General features: G+C 39.4%; 1 protein-coding gene across 1 annotated transcript in view; it reads right to left on the bottom strand.

The window, feature by feature from the left end:
* FER1L6 (fer-1 like family member 6) overlaps nt 1–22,553 on the bottom strand; it is a 125,312-nt gene that overhangs the window by 17,153 nt on the left and 85,606 nt on the right. Inside the window, exons 25-34 of the mRNA XM_089518947.1 lie at nt 21,237–21,420; nt 20,625–20,839; nt 18,579–18,701; nt 18,032–18,071; nt 10,285–10,403; nt 9,096–9,227; nt 7,247–7,372; nt 6,557–6,684; nt 2,123–2,293; nt 1,712–1,872 (exon numbers count right to left, since the gene is read on the bottom strand). Coding sequence (XP_089375073.1) covers nt 1,712–1,872; nt 2,123–2,293; nt 6,557–6,684; nt 7,247–7,372; nt 9,096–9,227; nt 10,285–10,403; nt 18,032–18,071; nt 18,579–18,701; nt 20,625–20,839; nt 21,237–21,420 — 1,399 coding nt within the window. The remainder of the gene's footprint in view (nt 1–1,711; nt 1,873–2,122; nt 2,294–6,556; nt 6,685–7,246; nt 7,373–9,095; nt 9,228–10,284; nt 10,404–18,031; nt 18,072–18,578; nt 18,702–20,624; nt 20,840–21,236; nt 21,421–22,553) is intronic.

Below are 22,553 nucleotides of genomic sequence, written 5' to 3'. Positions count from 1 at the left end.
TTATCTCAACACATTATCCTTGGGGAAAGGGGACATCATTTAGTGTTAGACACCCAGGCTTAGTGGAAAGTGGTGAAAATCAGTTTCTAAGATGTTGCATGAGCTATGGCACATGGGAGATTATTGCATGGTTCTTCAATAGTGGGATAGAAGGGGGATTGAAACTGCAATCATGGGATCTTATCACACCACATCATGCCTAGGCAGTAGGCATCCTGAAGCCAATCTGTGCTTCTGCTGCTTTTAATGAAGAGGAAATTCCTGTGAATAGCTGTCAATCCCACAATTAGCCCATTATTGAAGTATGTGCCATACATCATTCAGGGGTAATTCAGAAAGAAGGGGATTTAAAGTGGTTTCATTGCACCTCTCCTTATTCTTAATGAATGCAAAACTTCTTACTGCTGAGGAGGTAATCCGTCATACACACACATATACCATTCCCATTGAAAGTAAGACTTCTCAGTGCTAAGGAGGCAGTAAAAAGGGGATTAAAGGGGCTTTCACTGCACACACAACACTGCCAAAGGCCAGACTTTTACTGATTAATCTCAGACAGCTAACGAATAAATAGAACAGTAGTGTAATAAGATCCATAGTCAACCTGTTATCAATTTGCAACTGCATGGTAATGTGATAAGAATCATTGCTGTTTCGGGTGTTTAAAAAGCCACAACAGCGTCAGGAGGAAAACTTTGTGCAATAATCTCCAGTGGGAAGGGGAGGAGGAAGAGCACAAGCAAAGGAGGACTGAGAGAAAGCTGGGATATTTCAAGAAAGTAATTGCATGCAGACCTAGGAATATGCAGGAAAATCAAAACAAAAAGAACTGGAAACTCTTGATGTTTCCAGAGACTTTTCCCCTTCTGGCTGACCCCTGAACTGTTATGGAATCTGCTATAGTCTATTTGAGTGTGTGTTTGAACAGTCTTTTAATAAACAATAGTTTTTAAATTATGTGAAATTCATTTTTGGAAATATTTCTGTTAACTTGACACAAATACACGACCAAATATTGAGACTCCACTATAATAATAATAACTGGTAAATTGGGTCTACCTTTTAAAACCAGATGGACAAATGTGGACCTCCAGGTATTTTTTGTCTACATGTCCCATCAGCTCTAGATAACACAATTCACAATGGGTTAAAGGAACCCAATCCTCTAAATTAACTAGAGAGTTTGGGCCTGCACATGTTCATTTTCAACACCAATCCTGTTCTGGGTGATTCGGGATGTATGGCGTTGTTTCAAACAACAGCGACAAATACAGTGCGTAATAATAATAATAATAATAATAATGATATAGTTTATTTATACCTCCCGCCTCTCCCATGGATCGAGGCGAGATTACAACTTTAAAAGACACTTAGTACAATTTACAATCAATACAACAATACAACATCAAGTCAAAGGCTTCCATGGCCGGCATGCATAGTTTTTTGTGGGTTTTTTGGGCTATGTGGCCATGTTCTAGCAGAGTTTCTTCCTGACGTTTCGCCAGCATCTCTGGCTGGCATCTTGATGCCAGCCACAGATGCTGGCGAAACGTCAGGAAGAAACTCTGCTAGAACATGGCCACATAGCCCAAAAAACCAACAGTACAACAGATTGACAAAACATTGGTAGCACAGATGTATGCTGTTGGTACTATAGGTGCCAATGCCTCCCTCTATCTATCTGTTTGTCTGTCTGTCACAGTATACTTACCATTCTCATCTTCCTGGAAGACTGTCTGGCCAGTAAAGATCTTGTCTCCAATTTGTATCTTTCCAGGTTGCATGTAGGGCCCACTCAGTTTGTTATCTTTGCAGAGCTTGGTCAGGATTTCAGTTGGCTTGGTAGCATCTCGCCAGGCATTGTATCCTTCACTGAGAATTAGAGAAGATGGTTTGGGATGGATGGATGGACATCTGTAGTGGTGATTGTTGTAGACTAATGTTCCTTTGAGACTAAAATTACTCAAATTGGCTAAACTTTGATTCTGATGAGATCTACAGCACTGCCATTGACAGAGAAGGGTCTAGTTTCCATTAGAGTCGACTGACCAGACCTGCATGTGCTGTTTATTCAAAGGCTATCTTACATTTTGTATTGATTCATATTGAAATAGAATCTTACATTTCATATTGACTCTGTAACCCACATGTAGCTCGGTGCCGGCTGTAGAAACGGTTTTCCAAATCAATTTTGGTTTCTCCAATAAGGTCATCTGAACCAATCAGGTCGTAGTCATAGATCACCACTGAGAGCAGGGATTCCTTAGGGAAAGTTGCCTGAATTTCAAATGACCTGATGCAAAAAGATTGATAAAATTATGCCACGTGAATCATTAATACAGCTGCTGTTCTAAATATATTTACTCACAAATAGGTCCCAATGAAATAAATCAACACTGCTTTTCAGTAGAGATGTTTAGGACTGAGGTGTTAAAGTTACAGTTGGCTGTACGTATCCACAGATTCTTTGTCTATGGATTCAACTATCCATGGTTAAAAATCTATTTTTAAAAAAAATATAAATTCCCAAAAGCAAACCTTGATTTTGCCATTTTATATAAGGGACACCATTTTATTATGGCATTGTATTTAATGGAACTTAAGCATCCATGGATTTTGGTATCCACAGGGGGTCCTGCAACCAAACTCCAGTAGATACCAAGGACACACTGTATTAAGATGTGTCTGAATGAGTTTCAGTGTTTAATTCAAAAGATCATCCCACAGCTGCAGAGATCAGGAACCTCTCTGGTGTTTTCCTCAGATTGGTTTGGACTTTTCTTCTGCTTTCAGAAAGAAAAAAAATCCCAATAATCCTGAATCGATTCTGCCCATCCAGGCCATTGTCTCCACCACTACCATGCATCAAGTACATTTCTCCTCTTAGTGATGTGAGGAGAAGAAAGGAAGGAGGTTCCTCCTACTCCCACACCTGTTCATGCTGGCTAACAGCAGAACAAGGTTGTGAAATTACAGCAAATGGAGTTCTTCAACAAGTTTCAGCAGGGCAGGGAGTATATTCAGCAGGTGAGGGTGACAGCCATGCTTGGGGTAGAAACAGATTTGATACAAGCTAAAGAAAATTTTCAGCGCCTTTAAAGCTTGCTTCTCACTTTGAGCCAGGCTTTATGAACTCCTGAATTTATTGTCTGAGCCTCACGTGGGAGAATATTCCTACTATCTCCACAAAACAACAGTTAATAAAAACAGCAAGTCAGATTCAGAGGGAAATACTATATAGATGCTTCCCTGGAGGAGACAAAGAAATATGGCTAATTCACATGGATTTTTTTTACAGTTTGCCACATTAACTTCGACACTCTTCTTGACATCTGTGAAGCCACAACAAATTTATGTAGCAAGTCTATCTTCTCTATTATCCTGATGAAACAAGACATTGATGACCTTGGGGAAATCATTTGGATTAGGTTTACTCATTAGCAGATTTACAATGAATATTTCCCTCAGTCAAGCATACACAGCACATTGCACAGTGGCACATAGCTTCATTTTAGAGGTCTCAATAAAAAAATAGATTTCTCTTTTTGGAAGCTATGATGATATCCTTCTATGAAAGGGGTGCAAAATATACATCTATAGCTATCCCACCTCAAATCCTCACCCTCTTCCTAGAGTACTGTCACCACCAGGATCACCACTGCATCCACTTCTGCTAAATTGGTATATAAACCTGTTTTTTTTTGGCTCTTGCGTTCTACTTTTGCTAAATATACTAACGAGGTAGTAGGCATGGTTACAATAAAAAACAAACAGTAAACATTAGATATTGTATGTATATTATTTTAGTCTTTACTCTCCAGCACAGAAACATTTATAATTGCAGTATTCATTTATTTTAATATTGTACGAAAATAATATTCCAAGATCCTGCGGGTGCCTGTTAAGGAAGCAGATAGACACTTTTGTCCAATGTGGAACGGCTCCATCCATTATGTAATGCACTTGCAAATCGTTCATGACTGCCCTTGTATATTTGATTCTGTGTTTAGTTGCGCATTGCTGTCTTGGTTCAGGTGCGCAACACTGTCATTCAACATAAGGGTTGTTCTGTACAATTAATGCCTAATTCCACATGCAGAGATTCATAGAGAGATCTCAGCCTAGGCCTTAACTATGTAACACAGTTTCTTTCACACAGTCTCTCTCTCTCTCTCTCTCTCAATCTCCCTCATAATCTCAAACTCAAAGCCCCCTCTGTTACCTTTCAAACCCCTAAGTCTATCTGACACTCATCTTCATTGTCACCATGTCATTCCCACAGTGCCTCCCACACTCACTCTCTCAATTAATCACCATCGATATGCAAAATAGACTCTACCCAACATTTTACACCTGCCACTCAATCTTCAGACATGCTCCTTACCATACTTAATCATTTTATACCAATACAAATATGCAAAACTTATTACAATTTATGGAATGACAACATCTGGCGGAGTCACAGGTTTGTTCAAATCTGCTCTATGTACTGGCACAAATATTAATGCCAATCATTATTGGTCAGGTCATGATCAGGACCAATTTTGTTGACTTTCTTAAACACCGGTAGTTTAATAATTATCTCTAATCCTGTAGAGATCAGTTTGTTTACATAAACAGTTTTTGCAATTGCTGATTTAGACTACTTAGGATGAATTCTGAATGAAGAATTTCATCTATGGGGACACTATTATGCCAGAGTTCCTCAGTGAATCTTTTCACCAAGGAGTGGGATTACAAAACCAGGCACGAATTACCTTTTTTTTTTTTAGTTTGGGGAGATTAATTTGGAAATGTAGCTCCAACACTTGTTTTCCTTTATTACCCAAACCATAACCATTTGTTCCAAATTCCACCACTTTTAAAATTTTATCCAGCTGATACTTTGAGTCAATGCAGCAAGTCCTTTCTATTTTACGGGTCAAGGAAGTTATGCAGTAGGCATGACAAGAGGATATTAATATTACACTCAGACTGACAATTTGCCGCTTTGGTCATTAGCATTTGGGTTGAATACCTCAGTCTAAAGAAAGGAATACTCCTGCTTCTCCACAATTATCCACATTTCAGATATCTTGCTATGTAGACAGAATAATCTCTAGTTGGGTGGGAAAAATATGGCTGTGGAACACATGTAGCCCCCAAGCCTATTTTCCACTTATCCCAAGCCTATTTGCACATCCCTCACAGATTCAGTAGGTTGATTTCTTTTGTTTTGCCCCCAAATGGCAAATAGTGTCCTGTAAAGCCATTGGGGACTGCTACTGGCCATTTTGTTGTGCATGAGGGCCTTGTCTTGATTAATCCTGTCATCCCACATTTTCAGATGCTTTTAAAATGTCCTAGTTTCTCCCTCCACATCCCACTTTTCTTCTTTGTCCTCAGTTTACTTCAATTGCTTAAGATTGAGTTCGAATTGCAATACTAGTTTGTACCAAATCAACTTAGCATTAGGAAGAGGAGAGAAGGGATAGACTTGCTCTTCCCTGTAGACTCAGGCAACAGCAAACTGCTGCAGCCTCTCCTAGCTTGTCTCTTCTTCCTCATTACTAACTTTTGTCATCTTGACCACACACTGATGTTGTTTGGCCACATAGTTTTCATCTGTGAAATGCTGGATAGTGTGTTTTGGGCTCCTCTTACATTTTTAAGGCCAAGACAAGGCTTTTTAATCAAATGGGAAGTGATAATCTAGTCACTTAAAATTTAGGGGAAAAGCCTGATAAGGACCGGAACAGTTCTGAGGATGCAAAAAGTTCTTCAAATCTAGTTAAATGGCCAGTCGTGGTCCTATCAAAAACTTTGAAGGTACTATTTGCTTTTTTTTTTTTTTTAACTCGCTCAATTTGGGGGGGATAGGTGAAGGGCAAAAATGGGGGTTGTGCCCTCCATGTTCCTGCAGGGGGTGGTATGTTCCATTGTTGTTGTCGTTGTGTGCCTTCAAGTTGTTTCTGACTTAGGGTGACCCTATCATGGGTTTTCTTGGCAAGATTTCTTCAGAGGAGGTTTGCCTTTGCTTTCCTCAGAGGCTGAGAGAGTGTGACTTGCCCAAGGTCACCTAGTGGGTTTCATGGTATGTCCCATACTGAACTACAAAACATACCTCTGAAATTTGAATGTTTGAGGAATATCTGATATTAGCCCCCCTTTTTTCTTTCCCCTTTTGAAACCCTTTTCTTTTCTTTTCTCTTTCTCTCTCTCTCTTTTTTGACATCTTTAATCATAAAGGAGCTAAATATCTAAAAGTTTTAGTTAGAGAATGGTCAGCACTTACATAATCAGTAATGCAGAGAGAAAGGTCATCTGTAATAGTACATGAAAAGAGATCTAGAAAAAAAACTAATTCTGGAAGATACTGGAAGAGTGTAAGAGCTGAGTAAATTGCAATTACACAATGTGAGACATTGTCAAGATTTAATCAGTAGGTTTCATAGCATCTAAACAGACATGAATCAGTGTTTAACAAATGTACTTTGTCCAGAATAACAGAGAGAAAGAAAAAGTCCACAACCAATTGATTAAGTGCGGAACATCACACAAATCTCACTGTACTGACCTTCCAAAAATTGGGTTTAGCTGTTTGGGAATATAATTGTCTCGGTCTTTAATTTCTGTTTTCCCCAGTCTAAGTACAATGTAAGGATCAGATTTGCCATCTGGGTCTGCTGGACTAAGATTAAATGCCTACAGAAACAGAAAAGAGAATTACTTAGTAAGTGATAAACTCTGCCATTTAAGGTTTCCAAAGGTAATACTGAGTTTGGTTTTCAGTACAATCAAAATAAGAGGGGAACAAGAAGCACACGTAGTATATGCTCCCTCTCCCTCTCCTTTGTTACTCCCAAAAAGCATAGCCTGATTATCTCTCCAAAGGAGGTGTTCAAATTAGAGAAATTCTGGTTGCATTAGCAAATGTTTCGGCTCAGAATATATGGGGGGGGGGGTAAAGATGTGCAAAGTTCTGATGCTTTTTATCTTTATTATACATACAGCTATTCTGTTCAAAGATCACAAAAGCAAGAGAAGGAAGAAGAATGAGTGACATGTTCCATTTCCTTCCCTGTTCAAACAATAATATTCAAAATGGTATTTGGATTTCAATTATGGAAAGACCAATGCAGGTTGGTTGAGTCATTTTGGCTGATAGATTCTGTCTACTCTTTGAGCTCATTCTTATGTAGGAAATCATTTTTAAAAAGGAATCCTAACTTACACTGAAGAATGTACATATACAGTATATACTTACTGCCACAATATATACTCTGATTAGAACTTTTACAGAGTGATTTGGAGGTAAACCCTGCAGAATTCTCAGCTGGCCTCCATCTCCTGGGCAGCAATCCTCTGGACTTTTGTATATACAGAAACAGCCCTATCAGAATACAGAAATCACATAAGTGGGAATCATGCATGCAATCATTATATGCTGAAATTGCATTCAGCCCTTATCTCAAAAAGGAGTTATATTCTATTATATTAGCTTTCTTCTTCATTTCCTGTAAATGATTTTATTTTCTAGTATCGCACAAACATTTCCAACAATGTGTTCAGTTTTCTAACAACAAAAGGTATTGCATTAATTGGACCACTTCAAAGGAAGAGAGTACTTAACAAAACTATTAACTACTATATTGGAAGCTCTCAGACTAAGACCACTGAGATATCTCCAGATTAATGCCCTTTTCCTTTAGATCAGGAGTGAACAACTGTAGCACTTTAGATGTTTTGGGATTGCAAAACTTATATATGCCTTAGTTTTTTGTGGGTTTTTCGGGCTATGTGGCCATGTTCTAGTAGAGTTTCTTTCTGATGTTTTGCCAGCATCTGTGGCTGGCATCTTCAGAAGATGCCAGCCACAGATGCTGGCAAAACGTCAGAAAGAAACTCTACTAGAACATGGCCACATAGCCCAAAAAACCCACAAAAAACTATGGATGCTGGCCATGAAAGCCTTCGACTTTATATATGCCTTGTTGTTGTTGTTGTTGTTGTTTTGTGCCTCCAAGTCATTTACAATTTACTGTGACTCTATGGTAAACCAATCATTGGTTTTTCTTGGCAAGTTTATTCATTGCCATCCTGTAAGGCTGAGAGTATGTGACTTGCCCAAGATCACCCAGTGAGTTCCCATGGCCAAGTTGGGATTCAAATCCTGGACTCCAGAGTCACAGTCCAATGCTTAAACCACTACACCATGCTGTCTCTCTATAATGCCTTATTACGGGTTATATGGGCTAAGATTGATTATCAGCCAAAAGCATCTGGAGGAGCAGTGTCCTACTCTTTCCTATAGATCCATCCATTGAAGGAATAGATGATGACACTAAAACCTATACCTCATAAATGAGGCCCATACAGGCTTTATTTCCTATTTGTATTGTAGTGAAAGTGAATGAGCTTGGCCAATAAGATTACCTATAAAATCCCAGTGTCATAGTAACAGTCAGGTATGGAGATGTGGATGTGTGAGAGGCAAACAGGGCCTCCAGCAACCAGTTTTTACAGCCTTACTTCCTGTGCCACCAGCTCTCTAATTCCTCAGTACAACAGACAATCTTAGATGGATGAAGGCCCTCCACTACATTGTCTGTTGTTATTTGCTATTAAAAAAACCTTCCTGTTTGCTTGCTTGCTTGCTTTAGCACACCCATTTTCTTCCTGTATTACTCTAATATTTAGGTATTTTCTTATTCACTCTCTTTCCTCCATCAGTCTATATATTTCATTATACACTACCTATTACAAGAAAAGCTATTTTATATATTTTACAAAGAAGATTAAACTTGATTTGTTCTCTGATGGGTGTGAGGGATGTGGGACTGGTTGTTTTTCATCTTCTGTCTTGCCAATATGCTTACTCTGTAGAGAGATCCACTACCATTCCTCACAATTCCCAAAAACTGAGACTAATGGCAGACTTTTCATCACTACAAAACTTGCAAACAGTTTGATTAATATACCTCATAGGAATAACTAGGCAGTTCCTCACAACACATGCACACAATATAAAACATAGCATAAACCCCTACAATATAAAACAGTAACACGAATGTTCATGCAACACATCAAAGTACATAAGCCACCTTTAACAGTACCTTAAATTTCCCTATTATCCTTTCCTCATAATTGCTGTGATCTTCATCTGTAGATTTGCCCCGGAAAAGTTCAAACGTTTTCACCCAGTCTTCAAAATTGTTAAATTCACTCTCCAGGTCTCCATCATAGATCTTTGGAAAAGATTGGCCATAATTTAATATTCCATAAGACCCAAAGAACTAGTTTGTTCAAATGGAAACATAAGGAGAACAGAATTCATTAAGTAAAATAAATGGATAGAGGTTGCTGGAAAGGTACAGTATTTGTGCAAGCTCCACTAGCATGGGTGTGAGTTGTCCAATGTCACACCGGTGCTCTGACACAATGCACAGTTGGATTTGTGCAGAAAACTCAATGAACAAAATGTCCACACTTTGGTATTCTTTACAGTTGTATAAATAAATATCTTTGCAATTTATTCCACAAGCTGTTTTGTTACATGGACCAGTTGGTTCCTACCACAGGCTGAGCTTCCATGTAATTTCAAAACATTCTATGACTCTGTCGGGTGTAAGGGAAACCAAATCAATATTTATTTGCTAGTTATAATAGCTGGATAGAACATCTATGTTGCTAGGAGCTGGCAAGAAAAAATTAGAAATGGTTATTGTCTTCATGCCTCACAAGTGCCTGAAGGAATTTGGCTCCTATTCCAAGTTATAATCAAAATGCTAAATTGATCAATTTTGTCTTATCTGGATACTCTTTTATACAGCTATTCATATTGTCGTATTCATGTGTTCCCTTTTTATGCTTTTAAAAATGATTGCAATGAAAGAGACAACAAAACAGAATGTGAAACCGTTAAAACAACAAAAATGTTTAAACAACAAAATGTTTTTGTGACAACTTAAAGAAGAGCCAGTTTTATTTTGCACAAGCTTTCAGGGACTTCAGCCTATTTCATGCAATGCCCAATGTAGAATGCACAGGCCTGGCATCTCACAATGTGAGTTGGAGCCCATGAAAGCTTATGACAACTAAAACCTTTTACTTTTTAAAGCACACAAAACTCTGTTATATAAAGTAACATGCATACCCCACCTACTTGACGCTTTGTACTTAGTACCCATCATTTTAGGTTTCATAAGCATTTCCACTCATTCTCTGATTTCCAAATTAGCAAATTTCCAAATTAGCAGAGAAATCCAAGTTACCAAATTTGAAATCATCTCAGTAAAACTCTACCTCCATGGTTGCTAGGTTTGGAGGAGCTTCTTTCACTGCCTTCTTGAGCAATTTATCTTTCTTCTTTCTGTCTGGCTCATCTTCAATATTTAATGCTACATGACCAGAAGTCTCCTTGGCTGTAAAAACAAAGGGATGGGTTTAATTGTTGCATAAAGGCTACATTAAAGATTAAATCTCAAAGATTTATGGCACTCTTTGTAGTAATACTTCCGAGGAGGTTCCCCATAAGCAAAAGGTGTGGTGAAAAAGTCTAGCTGTTTGTATCACCACCAGCAATGGATCTTTTTGTAGAGTTCATATATCTTGTCTATTGAAGACTAACATTCCCAAATACTTTGGACTGCAACGGGAATATATTTTTGCTGGGTATATCCATTTCTTCTTCAGTAGCTGCAGGAATTGCAGCTGAACCCAAAAGGAACAAAGAAGGCTCTTTGTGTGTATGACACACACACACACACACACACAGATGATGTCATCATCCCTGTAGGTCTGACTCTATGGGCCCTGGCTCTACTCTATTCTTGCACACACAGAAACAGAGAAGACAGCTGACACATGGACAAAGCACCATACTAATCAGGTTTACAAACATCTCATAAGGGTAGCATTCAGAGACATAGCTCTATTAGTCTGGAATAACAACAGCAACAACAACAATAAATAGATGTCTGCTAGTAAACCTGAGCATATGGGGCAGATTATATGGGAGGATGCAATCATGTAGGTAACCTGGACCCAAACCATGTAGGGCTTTGAAAGTAATAACACTTTGTACCTTGCCCAGAAATTGACTGGCAGCCAGGAGAGTGATTTTAATATTGGTGTAACGAGATCCCTCGTAGATGTCCCACAAATCAATCTGGCTGCTGTGTTTTGAACTAACTGAAGTTTCTGAACTTGGTACAGAGGTAGCGCAACATACAGCACATTGCAGAAGTCCAACCTTAAGGTTTCCAGTGCATGCACTACAATCTTTAGGTCTTCCAGTATGTTATCAACAGGAGTTTCCATTAATACCAAATGACAGGTCCATTACTCTTTATGGATGAGAGAAGAATGGGATAAGCGCAAAGGGGTGTGATAATCTTTCCCCCGATCACGCAAATGCCACAGGTTAAGGATGCGAGCAATCCACTTTGCTCCTGTCTAACAATCTACTGTGTGAAATAAGTTGTAGCATAAGCTTTCGTAGACTTGGGTCTACTTCCTATATGCACACATCATCCGAGTAGGAAAGCTGTCTTCAAAAAGAGTCTGGATAGCTACCTGCTAGGGATACTTTAGTGAAGATCCTGCACTGAGCAGCTTCTGGTACTCAATAGCCCATAAACCCCCTTCCATGATTCTATCACTCTATGGTTCTATGACTCTAGGTTTTCTGGAGCACAGTCAGAACACTCTTTACTTTTGGTTTTCCCATATTTCACTCTGTTTTTAAAAATGAAAATAGAGATTAATATATCAATATGATATTTACACGGTGCCTAATTTCAGGCTTGGCAAAATATTTCAAATTCATCAGCACTAGCATTGCAATGCTACATTCCAACATCAAATTAGTTGGGGCTAATCCTAGACAGAGCTGAAATGGTATTTGAAAACCTTTTATTCATGCTGGAATGAGGTTGGAATGCTACTTTTAAAAAGTTATTAACTGCTGTTGAGAGATAAAATGCTAATGTTGTTGCTCATATGCCTTCATTTCCCACTTATGTCGACCCCAAGGCAAACCTATCACAAGGTTTTCTGAGAGTTGACAGTGTGTCATCCAGTGGGTTTTCATTGCTGAGTGGCGATTTGAACCCTGGTCTCCAGGGTCATTTTCTTGCAGTGCTTCTTTTTTATATTAAGTATTATCTTAAAATTTTTACTTAAATATACATTTAAAAGTGCAAAGATGTCCAAAAGGGTTTCCCCAAGTGACTTCTTGCCCAAAGCAACAATTTAGGAACAATAACTAAACTGTGGCGGGTTACACACCGCCATTTAGTACGTAATGAATACGTACTAGGGTTAGGAAGGGGCGGTGCTTCCGCACCCCCCTAACCCTAGTACGTATTCTGTACGTACAATATGGCAGCGGCCGTTCCACATGGCCGCTGCCATATTTACGTATCGGACGCTGTGCGTCCGCACGTGTCACGGCGTCTATGACGTCGCGAGTCCGCCCCTGGTGCCTCGTGACGTCATAGAGGCGCCGCTTAAAGAAGCTCCATTTTGGAGCTTCTTTTTCGGTCCGTGCGGGAGCCGCGCGATGTGGCTGCTGCGGCTCCCACACGGAGCAGGCAGCGGCGGTCTGTAACCCGCCATTATGTGTTATGTCTCCACAAATAACAAGGTTACCATTTGTTTCACTACATTATGCATTACTTTCAAAATGTGGTGCATCAATTGACACAGGTTTTTACTCTGCTTTAAAAACAAAAACAAAACAGAATCCAAGTTCTTATCTGGTGCTGGCAAAGTGTAAAGTCCCACAAGTACACTTACTTGGAGATCTGGGGGAAAGATAGCCATCAGGGTGGCAGAGAGAGACAGCCTTCCCAGAGCACCCCGTGGCCAATTGTTGGCCATTTGGATTCAGGGGGCCTGGAGCTGTATCTGGGCACTACTCACCAGTCTTTGTGCAGTCTGGTAAAACTATGGTACAAGGAGGTACTAGATGCTTCTTTGTACAACACCAGAAAAAGTAGTTACACTGGCATAAACCCTGGTTGTGTTAATGTAAGAGCATGGAAAGTAAACCCATGAGCTTCAGACAGCCTCCCAACCTATTTTTGTGCCCTCCCAAGCCTCCTGCTAGTCCCCCCAAATACCCTAAATTTCCCCCCCTTTTAAAATGTTTAGGTTCTATATTTAGGGGAATTTTCACCCTGAATCCAAACCATCCCTCCAAATATGTTTAAAATGCCAAAATACTCCCCCACACCCTCTAACCCCCTAGAATATCCCCCCAATGTACCTCAGGTTTTGGCAATATACCAATCAAAATAAGAGCCAGCATGGTGTACTGGTTTGAGCATTGGACTAAGACACTGGGAGACCAGGATTTAATTCCTGCTCAGCTATAGAAATCCACTGGGTGACCTTGGCCAAGTCATACTCACCAAGCATTAGGGAATGGCAATGACAAACTCCCTTTATAGAAATGCTCCCCCCCCAAAAAAAATAAACCCCACCCTTGTTAGTTTTGCCTTAGAATCACTATAAGTCAGAAATGACTTGAAGACACAAATCAACAAACCAGTCATAATGGTGACCAGAGGTGACACCATGTCAATTCTGGTCACTTTTTTGTCTTTTATATAACCAAAACCTGAGGCATTTTCCTGCATCATTGAGCAGGTGCAGACCATGGGATTGGCCCCAGCACCCTTATAGTTGCCCACTCTTGCATTAGAGTAAAGACACAAAAGGATTTGAACCTGAAATTTTCATCACTATTTTCACACACTAAGCTGAAACTGTCATACTTTGGACATATCATGAGAAGACATGCCCAGGAATGTCACTAGAGGGTGCAGGTAGTGCAGACTGCAATGAATGACACCTCAGATTCACTACAAAGGACAATAATGCTTGGTAAGGTAGACGACATTAGGAAAAATGGAATACTCCATTCCTGTCGGATAGACTCAATCAAGGAAGCCACAACCCTGAATCTACAAGACCTGGAATGCAGTGTTCCTTTTCCTTATTGTTGTTGCTAAGCACTGTCAATCAAGTTGATTTTGACTTATGGTGACCCTATGACTTGGAGGTCTCTCATTCATAGGGTCACCATAAGTCAAAGTCAACTTGATTGACAGCGGTTAACAACAACTATTTTCACAAACTTCAACTTATTGAGTGGAAATCAGACGTCTCTTAAAAACAGATACACAAAATAATTAAAAGGGCTTTTAGCTAACCTATCCAGGCATTTCACTCAGGTGGGATTCAAACTGGCTGCATAATTAGATTTCCAACAAGCTCAACTGCACCAGTGAATTTAATGATTAAAATTCCACTCACCTGGAGCTTACAGGCTCACAATAAATTAGGTCATATGCATCTTGCATTCATGGAATTGTAGTGTGCTCTGTGTATATGTATGTGTGAGTACCAGACAAATGAATAAAACTCAAATTATATCAGCATTTAGTGGATGATGTCTTGCCACTTTAGCAAAAACCTTCCCTCAAAGACACATCTGAATGATCCTATTCGTCCTGTGCCACTTGATTCAGCAAATCTAGACTACAAACTGAGAATATTAAACACAGATGTTTACAGCTAAACTAGTGGTGGTAGACATGTACCATTTAATGGCATGAAGGCCATCAAAGTGTATGTTTTGTTCTTTTTAGATAGTAGCCATGGATGACCTTGAGTAGTGGCAGGGCCAGAGGAGATGCTAGACGAAGAAATTATAGCTCCCCACCCAACACAATCCTCATATAAATATCTCCCTTCAAAGCTAGAAACATAAAAACATAGAATCATAAGACTTTATCACATGGCAACAAATCATTCATGGGACAACAACAGCAACAAATCATTCATGGGAAAATCAGCGAAAATTGCGTGAAAATTGCTCAATCGCAATTAACATTTTCACACATTAAAATGTCATTTTCCCAGGAATAAGCAGGCAATAAACAGCAACAAATCATTCATGGGGAAATCCTGTGAATTATTTCTTGCTCTTTATTGTCTGTTTATTCCCAGAATAATGGCTCTTTAATTGAGATGTGTGTGAAAATATTAATTGCGATTGCGTGATTTTCATGCGATTTTTGCTGTTTAACTACCACCACCCACCCCACCCCGATTTTTGCCAGTGAGTTGGAAGAGACCACAAGGGCTACCCAGTCCAACCCCAAGCAATGCAGGAATACTATACAGTCGGTTCTTCTTATCTATGGAATTTATATCCACAGATTCAAGCATCCACGGCTTGAAAATATTCAAAAAAGTATACATTCTGGGTCCCACTCTTCTTCTATTACTGTAATGTCCTTGTAGATAAGTGACACGTTAGAATGTCCATCTCCCGCATTTCATAAACTTTCTCTCACCAAGTGTAATTCTGGCGGTTGTTATGCCTACCAGACATTACTGATTAGAATTATACTTCGAAGGTACTAGAAACCAATCAGAAAGGGGAAAAAAGAGAAGAGGGAGAATTCTATGTATGAGGCTGAGAGTTGATTGCAAAGTAACTTGAGAAGTATTTGGTTATATTTTCAGTGTATTCTCTGACACTGAGAAAGGGTTTATATCCTTGTAATGGTGTAATGAAGAGTTGTTTTAAGCTTTTACGTATATAAAATTTTAAATAAAAAATAAAAAAGTATATATTCCAAATAGCAAACCTTGATTTTGCCATTTTATATAAGGGACACCTTTTCACTACGCCATTGTATTGAATGGGACTTGAGCATCCATAGATTTTGTTACCCGTGGGGGATCCTGGGACCAAACCCCAGAGGATAACATGGTCCCACAGTACTATTTGTATCAGGAGGGAAGTTAGGAGGAAGAGGGGATTTGCATTAGGAAGGATGGGGACAATGTGCATTAGTACATGAAGGGGTAAAAACATGAGTGAAGGAGATCAGCCAAACCTCCTCACATATTCAAAGTAAGTGTAAAGTGGCTACAAGGTATAAGTTGTGCGCTTCCATCCCCTTTAATAGTGGAGGGGGATGCCAGAGGTTGGTGAATCCACCCTGCATACAAATCCAAACTTTAAAGGGGCAAAAACTGGAGCAGGTTCACTGTCTCACTGACACTGAAACCATTAACTTCTACTTCCCCTGAAGCTGTTAGTCTGACTATGTCTGTTGCATTCTTGTTATGTGCCTTCATGTTCTTTCTGACTTACGGCGATCCTAAGGTGAACCTATCATAGAGTTTTCTGGAGTTGAGAGTGTATGACTCGTCCAAGGTCACCCAGTGGGTTTTCATGGCCAAGCGGGGGATCGAACCCTGTTCTCCAAACCACTACATCATGCTGGCTCCCATCTTGCATTACAGAGGTACCTTAGTAAGATGGGGCTTCCCATGTGGTAAGTGGAAGTCAATTGAAAGACTCCAGACTGTGAGCTTTTCTGACACTGACAGCTTTAAGCAGAAACAGCAACAGTGGGATGATTGGAAACAGTCAGTAATGACCAAGGGCATCTCACAGCATTTTGTTATATAAATGGCATCTTGTTCCTCTCACAGACAAGGTACATAGTATCCTCATCTGGTCAAGTCATTTCTGGCACCAGAGGGAGGAAATCCTGTGAGGATATCTCCCACAACCTGGTAGCAAGGGCAGCTAGTAGATCCACTGCTGCCGGTGATCTACTCTTGATTTTATCACTGCTCCTGCTAAAGATGCTTAAAGTTGAATGGGAGCTCTCCTGGTGCTGGTTCCCTATTGCTTCAGAAGTTTGCCTCTGAAAAAGATTCCATTCAACTTAGAACAGCTGCAGGAAAAGCAGTGGTAAAATGAAGAATGCATTTGCCACTTCTGCAGTGGTGGATACACCAGTCACCTCTGCCTGGCAGAGAATGACATTATTGTTGTATTCTTTCAAGTTGTTTCCAACTTATAGTGTCCCTAAGGCAAGCTTATCACAGTGTTTTCTTGGCAAGGTTTGTTCAGAAGGGGTTTGGCTTCACCTTCCTCTGAGGCTGAGATACTGTGACTTATCAGGTCACTAGGTCTGTTTCGACTGCTGAGCAGTCTCACACAGTTCTAGTCCAATAGTGAAACCACTGCACCACACTGGTTCTCAATAAATAAGATACAGTGGTGATAATTTAAATTACTAACCATTTGCTGCCTTATCATGAGATCCCACCACATCTACTGCTTGAGAGTCATCTCACTGATCCTAAGAGAAGGACATGCCACAGTAACACAACTCTACAGAATCACCACAGTAGGTGAGGTGGAACTGGTACCTATACTGTGGTCATGAAAATACAATATTCCAGATATACCATCTCAGACTGATCCTATCTATAACATAACCATAATGGACCCTGTCTTCCCATGAGAAAAACCTCTGCTCTCAGGCTGCATCTCTCAGTTTAACTTGGAGAAATTCTCTTTTGGACAACAGCTTCTCCAGATCCCATGGCCAGTGCTCCCAATTTTGGTATCTGTTGTTGTTGTGTGCCTTCAAGTAACTTCTGGCTTATGGCAAGCCTAAGGCAAACCTATCAAAAGGTTTTCTTGGCAAGTTTCTTCAGAGAGGGTTTACTATTGTCATCCTCTGAGGCTGAGAATATGTAACTTTCCCAAGGTCACCAAGTAGGCTGAGCTGGGATTTGAACCCTGGTCTCCCAGTCCAACACTCAAACCACTACACCACGCTGGCACTATGTAGCCCTCAAAAATAACTTTTCTAAGTTTTATCTGTAGGTAGAAATATATTTAGGTAATTTCCCCCTGCCCCCAAGTCTCCTTTCTACCTGTGTCCACTAGGTTCAGATAGTGGGCATCATATAGGAGACAGTGAAGCAGTTGAGTAGACACTATAGGAGAAAGAGGGACTGAATATTGACATACCTCCTTTCACCATGAGAACCACCACTGTATCAAAATTGTTTTCACAAATAGAAAAAGCCCTTCTGTTCACTACACGGGCTATTTAGAATGCTATTTACAATAAATTAAGGGGGACAACCAATATATCTCTAGGTAATGGATGTCCTTTATTAACCATGCAAAGCAATACAAATGCAAAAATTTACTCACTCTTTCCAGGTTTTCCATCGCTGAAATCCAGTACTTTTGCCTTTCAAAATAAATATAAATGGAGCACTTTATTTACAACCCAACTGTAGCAGAAATCTGCTTCAGTTCTATGCAGTTACTTATAATATTTTTATTCCACCTGTGCAGGCAAATCTCCCTAGGTTGTTCACAAATTAAAAGTTAAAGCAATGCAATATTAATCACAGTTAAAAATAATATGTAATATTTGAAAAAAATAAATCTCAACATAAAAGAAAGATTTCGAGTTAGTGAAAAACAGCCTGGAACAATCAGATCCTAAAGACTTCTATAGAAACCAGTAGGGTGCCATGAGTATATCCCCAAAAAAGTGGAATGTTTTATTTCTCTAAATGTCTCAGGTTTCTGAAACTATTACCAATTTATAGAATACCATTATGTCTCTAAAGTCATAATTCCAGAACACAATTGAGAGAAAGGCTGGAGCCCCAAAAAGCAGCACTCCATATATTAAAATTTGGCACAGATGGGAGCTGCTGTCTCTGTGATGCAACTTTCAGGCCATTACCTTTTGTACTTTTTGTATAGAAGCATAATACTTTGACCACCAATCAATCACATTTTCAGCAGATTCATCAGCTATGGTTCTCTTTCTTCTCTTTGTGGATCGTCGGGTAGATTTTCTTGAAATCTAGAAAGGAAAAGGATAGGATTGATGAGAATGGCTATATTTCTCTATTTTGCTATCCAGAATGATAGCCTGAATGATAAACCCTATGGGATCATCCACTTAAGAATTCTGATAATAGTGTGATCTAAACAGATACATTGAATACAGCTCAACTTTAGGGTATCTGAAGAAGGCACAAATTGCAACATTTTGCTAACTTATTTATTAAGTTTTGTTTGTTAATAATGCTAGTAAATATATACTTTTATTAATAAATTGCATTCTTCTTAACAAGCTTCTTAAGAGTCTCATTTGCTTTTAAATCACCCACAGATATATAGAAATAGATATAGCTATATTTTAAAATATAATATCACATTAGAAGCATAAATAAATTAATACATTTTGAGTGTGACATTAAAACTGACAAGGATAAATATTACACAGCATTGGAAGCTTGATGGAACATCACAATCTATACTGTCTGTCTAATAGCAAATAAAGAAGACACTTCATGGCATAGCTACCAAAATGATCCTGCCACTGACCCAGGCTGCATCCTCACTGCAGAAATAATCCAGTTTGACCCCACTTTAACTGTCATGGTGCAATGCTATGGAAGCTTGGCATATGTAGTTTGTTTTAACACCAGAGCTCTCTGAGAGGGAATATCAGAAATATCTCACAAAACTTCAATTCCCATAATTCCATAGCATTGAGATATGGCCGTTAAAACTGTGTCAAAGTGGATTATTTGTACTGTGCGGATGGAGCCTTGGTCTGTCTAGGTGGTAGAGCATGTAACAGGATTGCTAAATTACAGTCAAATTTATACAAATGGAAATAATCCATCAAACATTATGGTCCCAAACTGTTTAGGGATGTGAATAGGTCTAAATCAATACCTTTAATTGTGCCTTCATTTATTGGAGGTTAGTATTTGAGAGTCACCATGATTTAGTTAGTGTTATACTAGGGCTGTCGATGATCAGGTTTGGAATCCCCACTCAGCCATAGAAACCCGTTGAGTGATTCTTTGCAAGTCACCCTTCCTCAGTTTAAGAGGAAGTCAAACCTCCTATCAATAAATCTTGACATGAAAAATTCTAGAATAGCAACATGATAAACTGGAAAACTTGAAGACGCATAAAAACAGCAGCAATAGAGTGTGCCAAATTTTTATATAGGGCTTGTACATGTAGCTGTATTGCCAAACAAAACTGCATTGTCCCTCTCCAATTTGTGAACCGGATTCCTGGTCCATAAAACAGGATCTAGATAACCTATAAGCTTGTGTGTGGTAGTGTGTACAAACACACACCTCCTTATCCTTAGAACCATATCAAGAGAAAGGGTTGCAGTGGACACAGGCTCACAGTTCTAAGGACCCTGGCTTATAATATAGGGTAAAATATATTGTGTAGTGTAAGGGTAGCCAACTTCCAGGGATTGTGGGTTGCACTACCCCCATGTGGGACCTTTGACAAAGTGAAATTATTATTATTATTATTATTATTATTATTATTATTATTATTATTTACTATATCTATCTCCCAACACCCTCTAGGAAGTATGGGGGCAATATTGCTACTTTTTGAGACTACTCTTGGATGTTTTAGGCCCAGGACAGGCCTTTAACAAACCAGGAAATGAAGAAGAATTTGACTTCTCCTATCTTTCCTGGTATTGAAAAGACCTCTTCTGGGGCTAAAACGCTTGGTTAGGGAGGGATGTGGCAAAACACTCCCTAAGTGATGTGGAGGTACTTATAATTTTTTTAAAAATCAGTAAATTTTATTTTCATTTTTTTTATTGGGCTGTGGGGCCCTTGGGGGCTTAAAACAGCCTTGATGCTGGCTCCATGTGTTCCACATTACCCATCCCTCATTGAGTGGAAAATGCAAGGAGTTCGAAAATAAAGAAACCAGCAATTGCAAGACTCACTTTTTGTTTCCCATCTTTTGGAGGATCAGAGGTAGAAGATGGTGCAGGTTTCAGTGAAGGTGTTGGAGTTGTTAGAGGAGGTGGTGATGGTGCAGGTGCTATTTCTGGCTCAGGAAATGCTAAAATGGATGCACCGTGTTCCACATCAACATAGACATGATCTGTTGGTGGCTGTTGAGGTTGAAGAGATTGAACCGGACCTGATGCGGGTGTAACTGGAAACGAAGGCACATGCAGAATTAGATGAGGCAGTAAAATAGGCATCCTATATAGAGAGCTTTTGGACCTATCACCAGAACAGACTTCAAATGGTTTAATAGTCATCCTCTCTGCCCATAGAATTCTGCAGATTATAGTTCTATAAGAAGCAGCAGAACAGTGGTTTCAGTCTTAGATTGTCAGATGTTAAGAATATCAGAGGCTCCTAGGGCATTGGTCCATCTAGCTCAGACAACATTGGCTCTGGATTCAAAACAGAGATGAGCACCGCCCCCTACAGTCGGTTACGACTAGACATTCATGTCAAGGAACTACCTTTACCTTTTTACCTTTAGACATTTGCTGTATGTTTAAGAATGTATTTTTGGGGTGCAGTAGCTTGGCACTTCTCACCTTTATCAATTTCTACGATGCTGGCCTCTTTCGTTGGTGAAGCAGGCAGTTCTTTAGGCTTATACAGGAATTGCTTAAGGCAGTTGATGGTGTGTGTCCCAACCAGCGTGCTCCGACCAAAGGCTCTCCAGTCCACAACACAAATGCTGAGTGGAGGGTGCAACAGTTCGTTTTCTGGCAGTTCCTAGCAAGGAAAAAAAACACAAAATCCAATAACAAGCCATTCTTTCTCTCTTTTGTGGTGGCACCAGCACATACTTCAGAGGACCACTGAGGATTTTGATTTAATTGGAGATGTAGCCTAGAAATGTATAAGAAAATCTCCTGGGAATTTGATTACTGGTATGTTTAAGTGAGCTTATTGTTTTCAGTTTCCCTTGAAATTTGAAAAATATTTATCCTCATTGTGTTCCTCTAAATTTGGGATGGGCAACTGTGGAGGGTCTACCCACGCTAACCACATTGGTGCATTTCAATATACTGGAAGTGATGTTACTTTTTTTTTTACAAGTCAAGTCAACGTTTATTGTACTAGCCAAAGGCCATGACAAAACGAGCTTATCAAAAAGCATAAAACAATTAAAACAAAAGGCACAGAATACAAAGGACAAAAATGTCCCAACATTTAGTCTGCAGTTAAAATAGTTAGCTGATAAAAAGGACAACAAGAAAAGGGGACATCTTTCTGGATATTAGTAAACTTATACAATATCATCATAAAATCTGATTAATACTTTGCATCTCCCGTGCATTTTATGGTGATTTTATTTAACTCTCTCTTTCTAATCTCTTTTGCAGCTGTGGCAAAAAGAGCCACTCTATGTGTTACATAATCCCTCCACTGTTGTCAATTTTAATTTTTCTAAGGTTGTGTGGTTCTGGGGGGGGGGGGAGTAAACTGTCATATCTGCAGCCAGATTGGGGTGGATTTGGCATGTTTTAAGGTGAAAAATCACCCCAAATAAGCCTTCTTTTTTTTTAAAACAGGATTCTGGGCTGCATTTTAGAATCCTGAGGGCCACATTTGCCATCCCTGCCCTAAATCCATACAAAGTTCAGTTGTGGCTTTAAATGTGCTAAATTTAAAAAATATCAGCAGCCTTACTGAAACACCCTCAAAATACCTGCAAATGTCTCTTTAAATTTTTTAACTATATTTATATTTTGATCTTGCATGCAGGGGATACACATCCACACCTGTAGCAATGCTGCAACCTCATGTGCACCTAGACAATTAAATGAGAACCAAACCAAACATTAAGAGGGTTCTTTATTGCCAGCAATTAGTACATTTCCCCCAGTCCAGCAATGGGATTT

Source organism: Sceloporus occidentalis, unplaced genomic scaffold (assembly GCF_023333645.1).
Source record: "Sceloporus occidentalis isolate IW3139 unplaced genomic scaffold, rSceOcc1.0.p SCAF_3, whole genome shotgun sequence".
NCBI classification, from domain to species: domain Eukaryota; kingdom Metazoa; phylum Chordata; class Lepidosauria; order Squamata; family Phrynosomatidae; genus Sceloporus; species Sceloporus occidentalis.
This window is presented reverse-complemented; position numbering and strand designations above follow the sequence as displayed.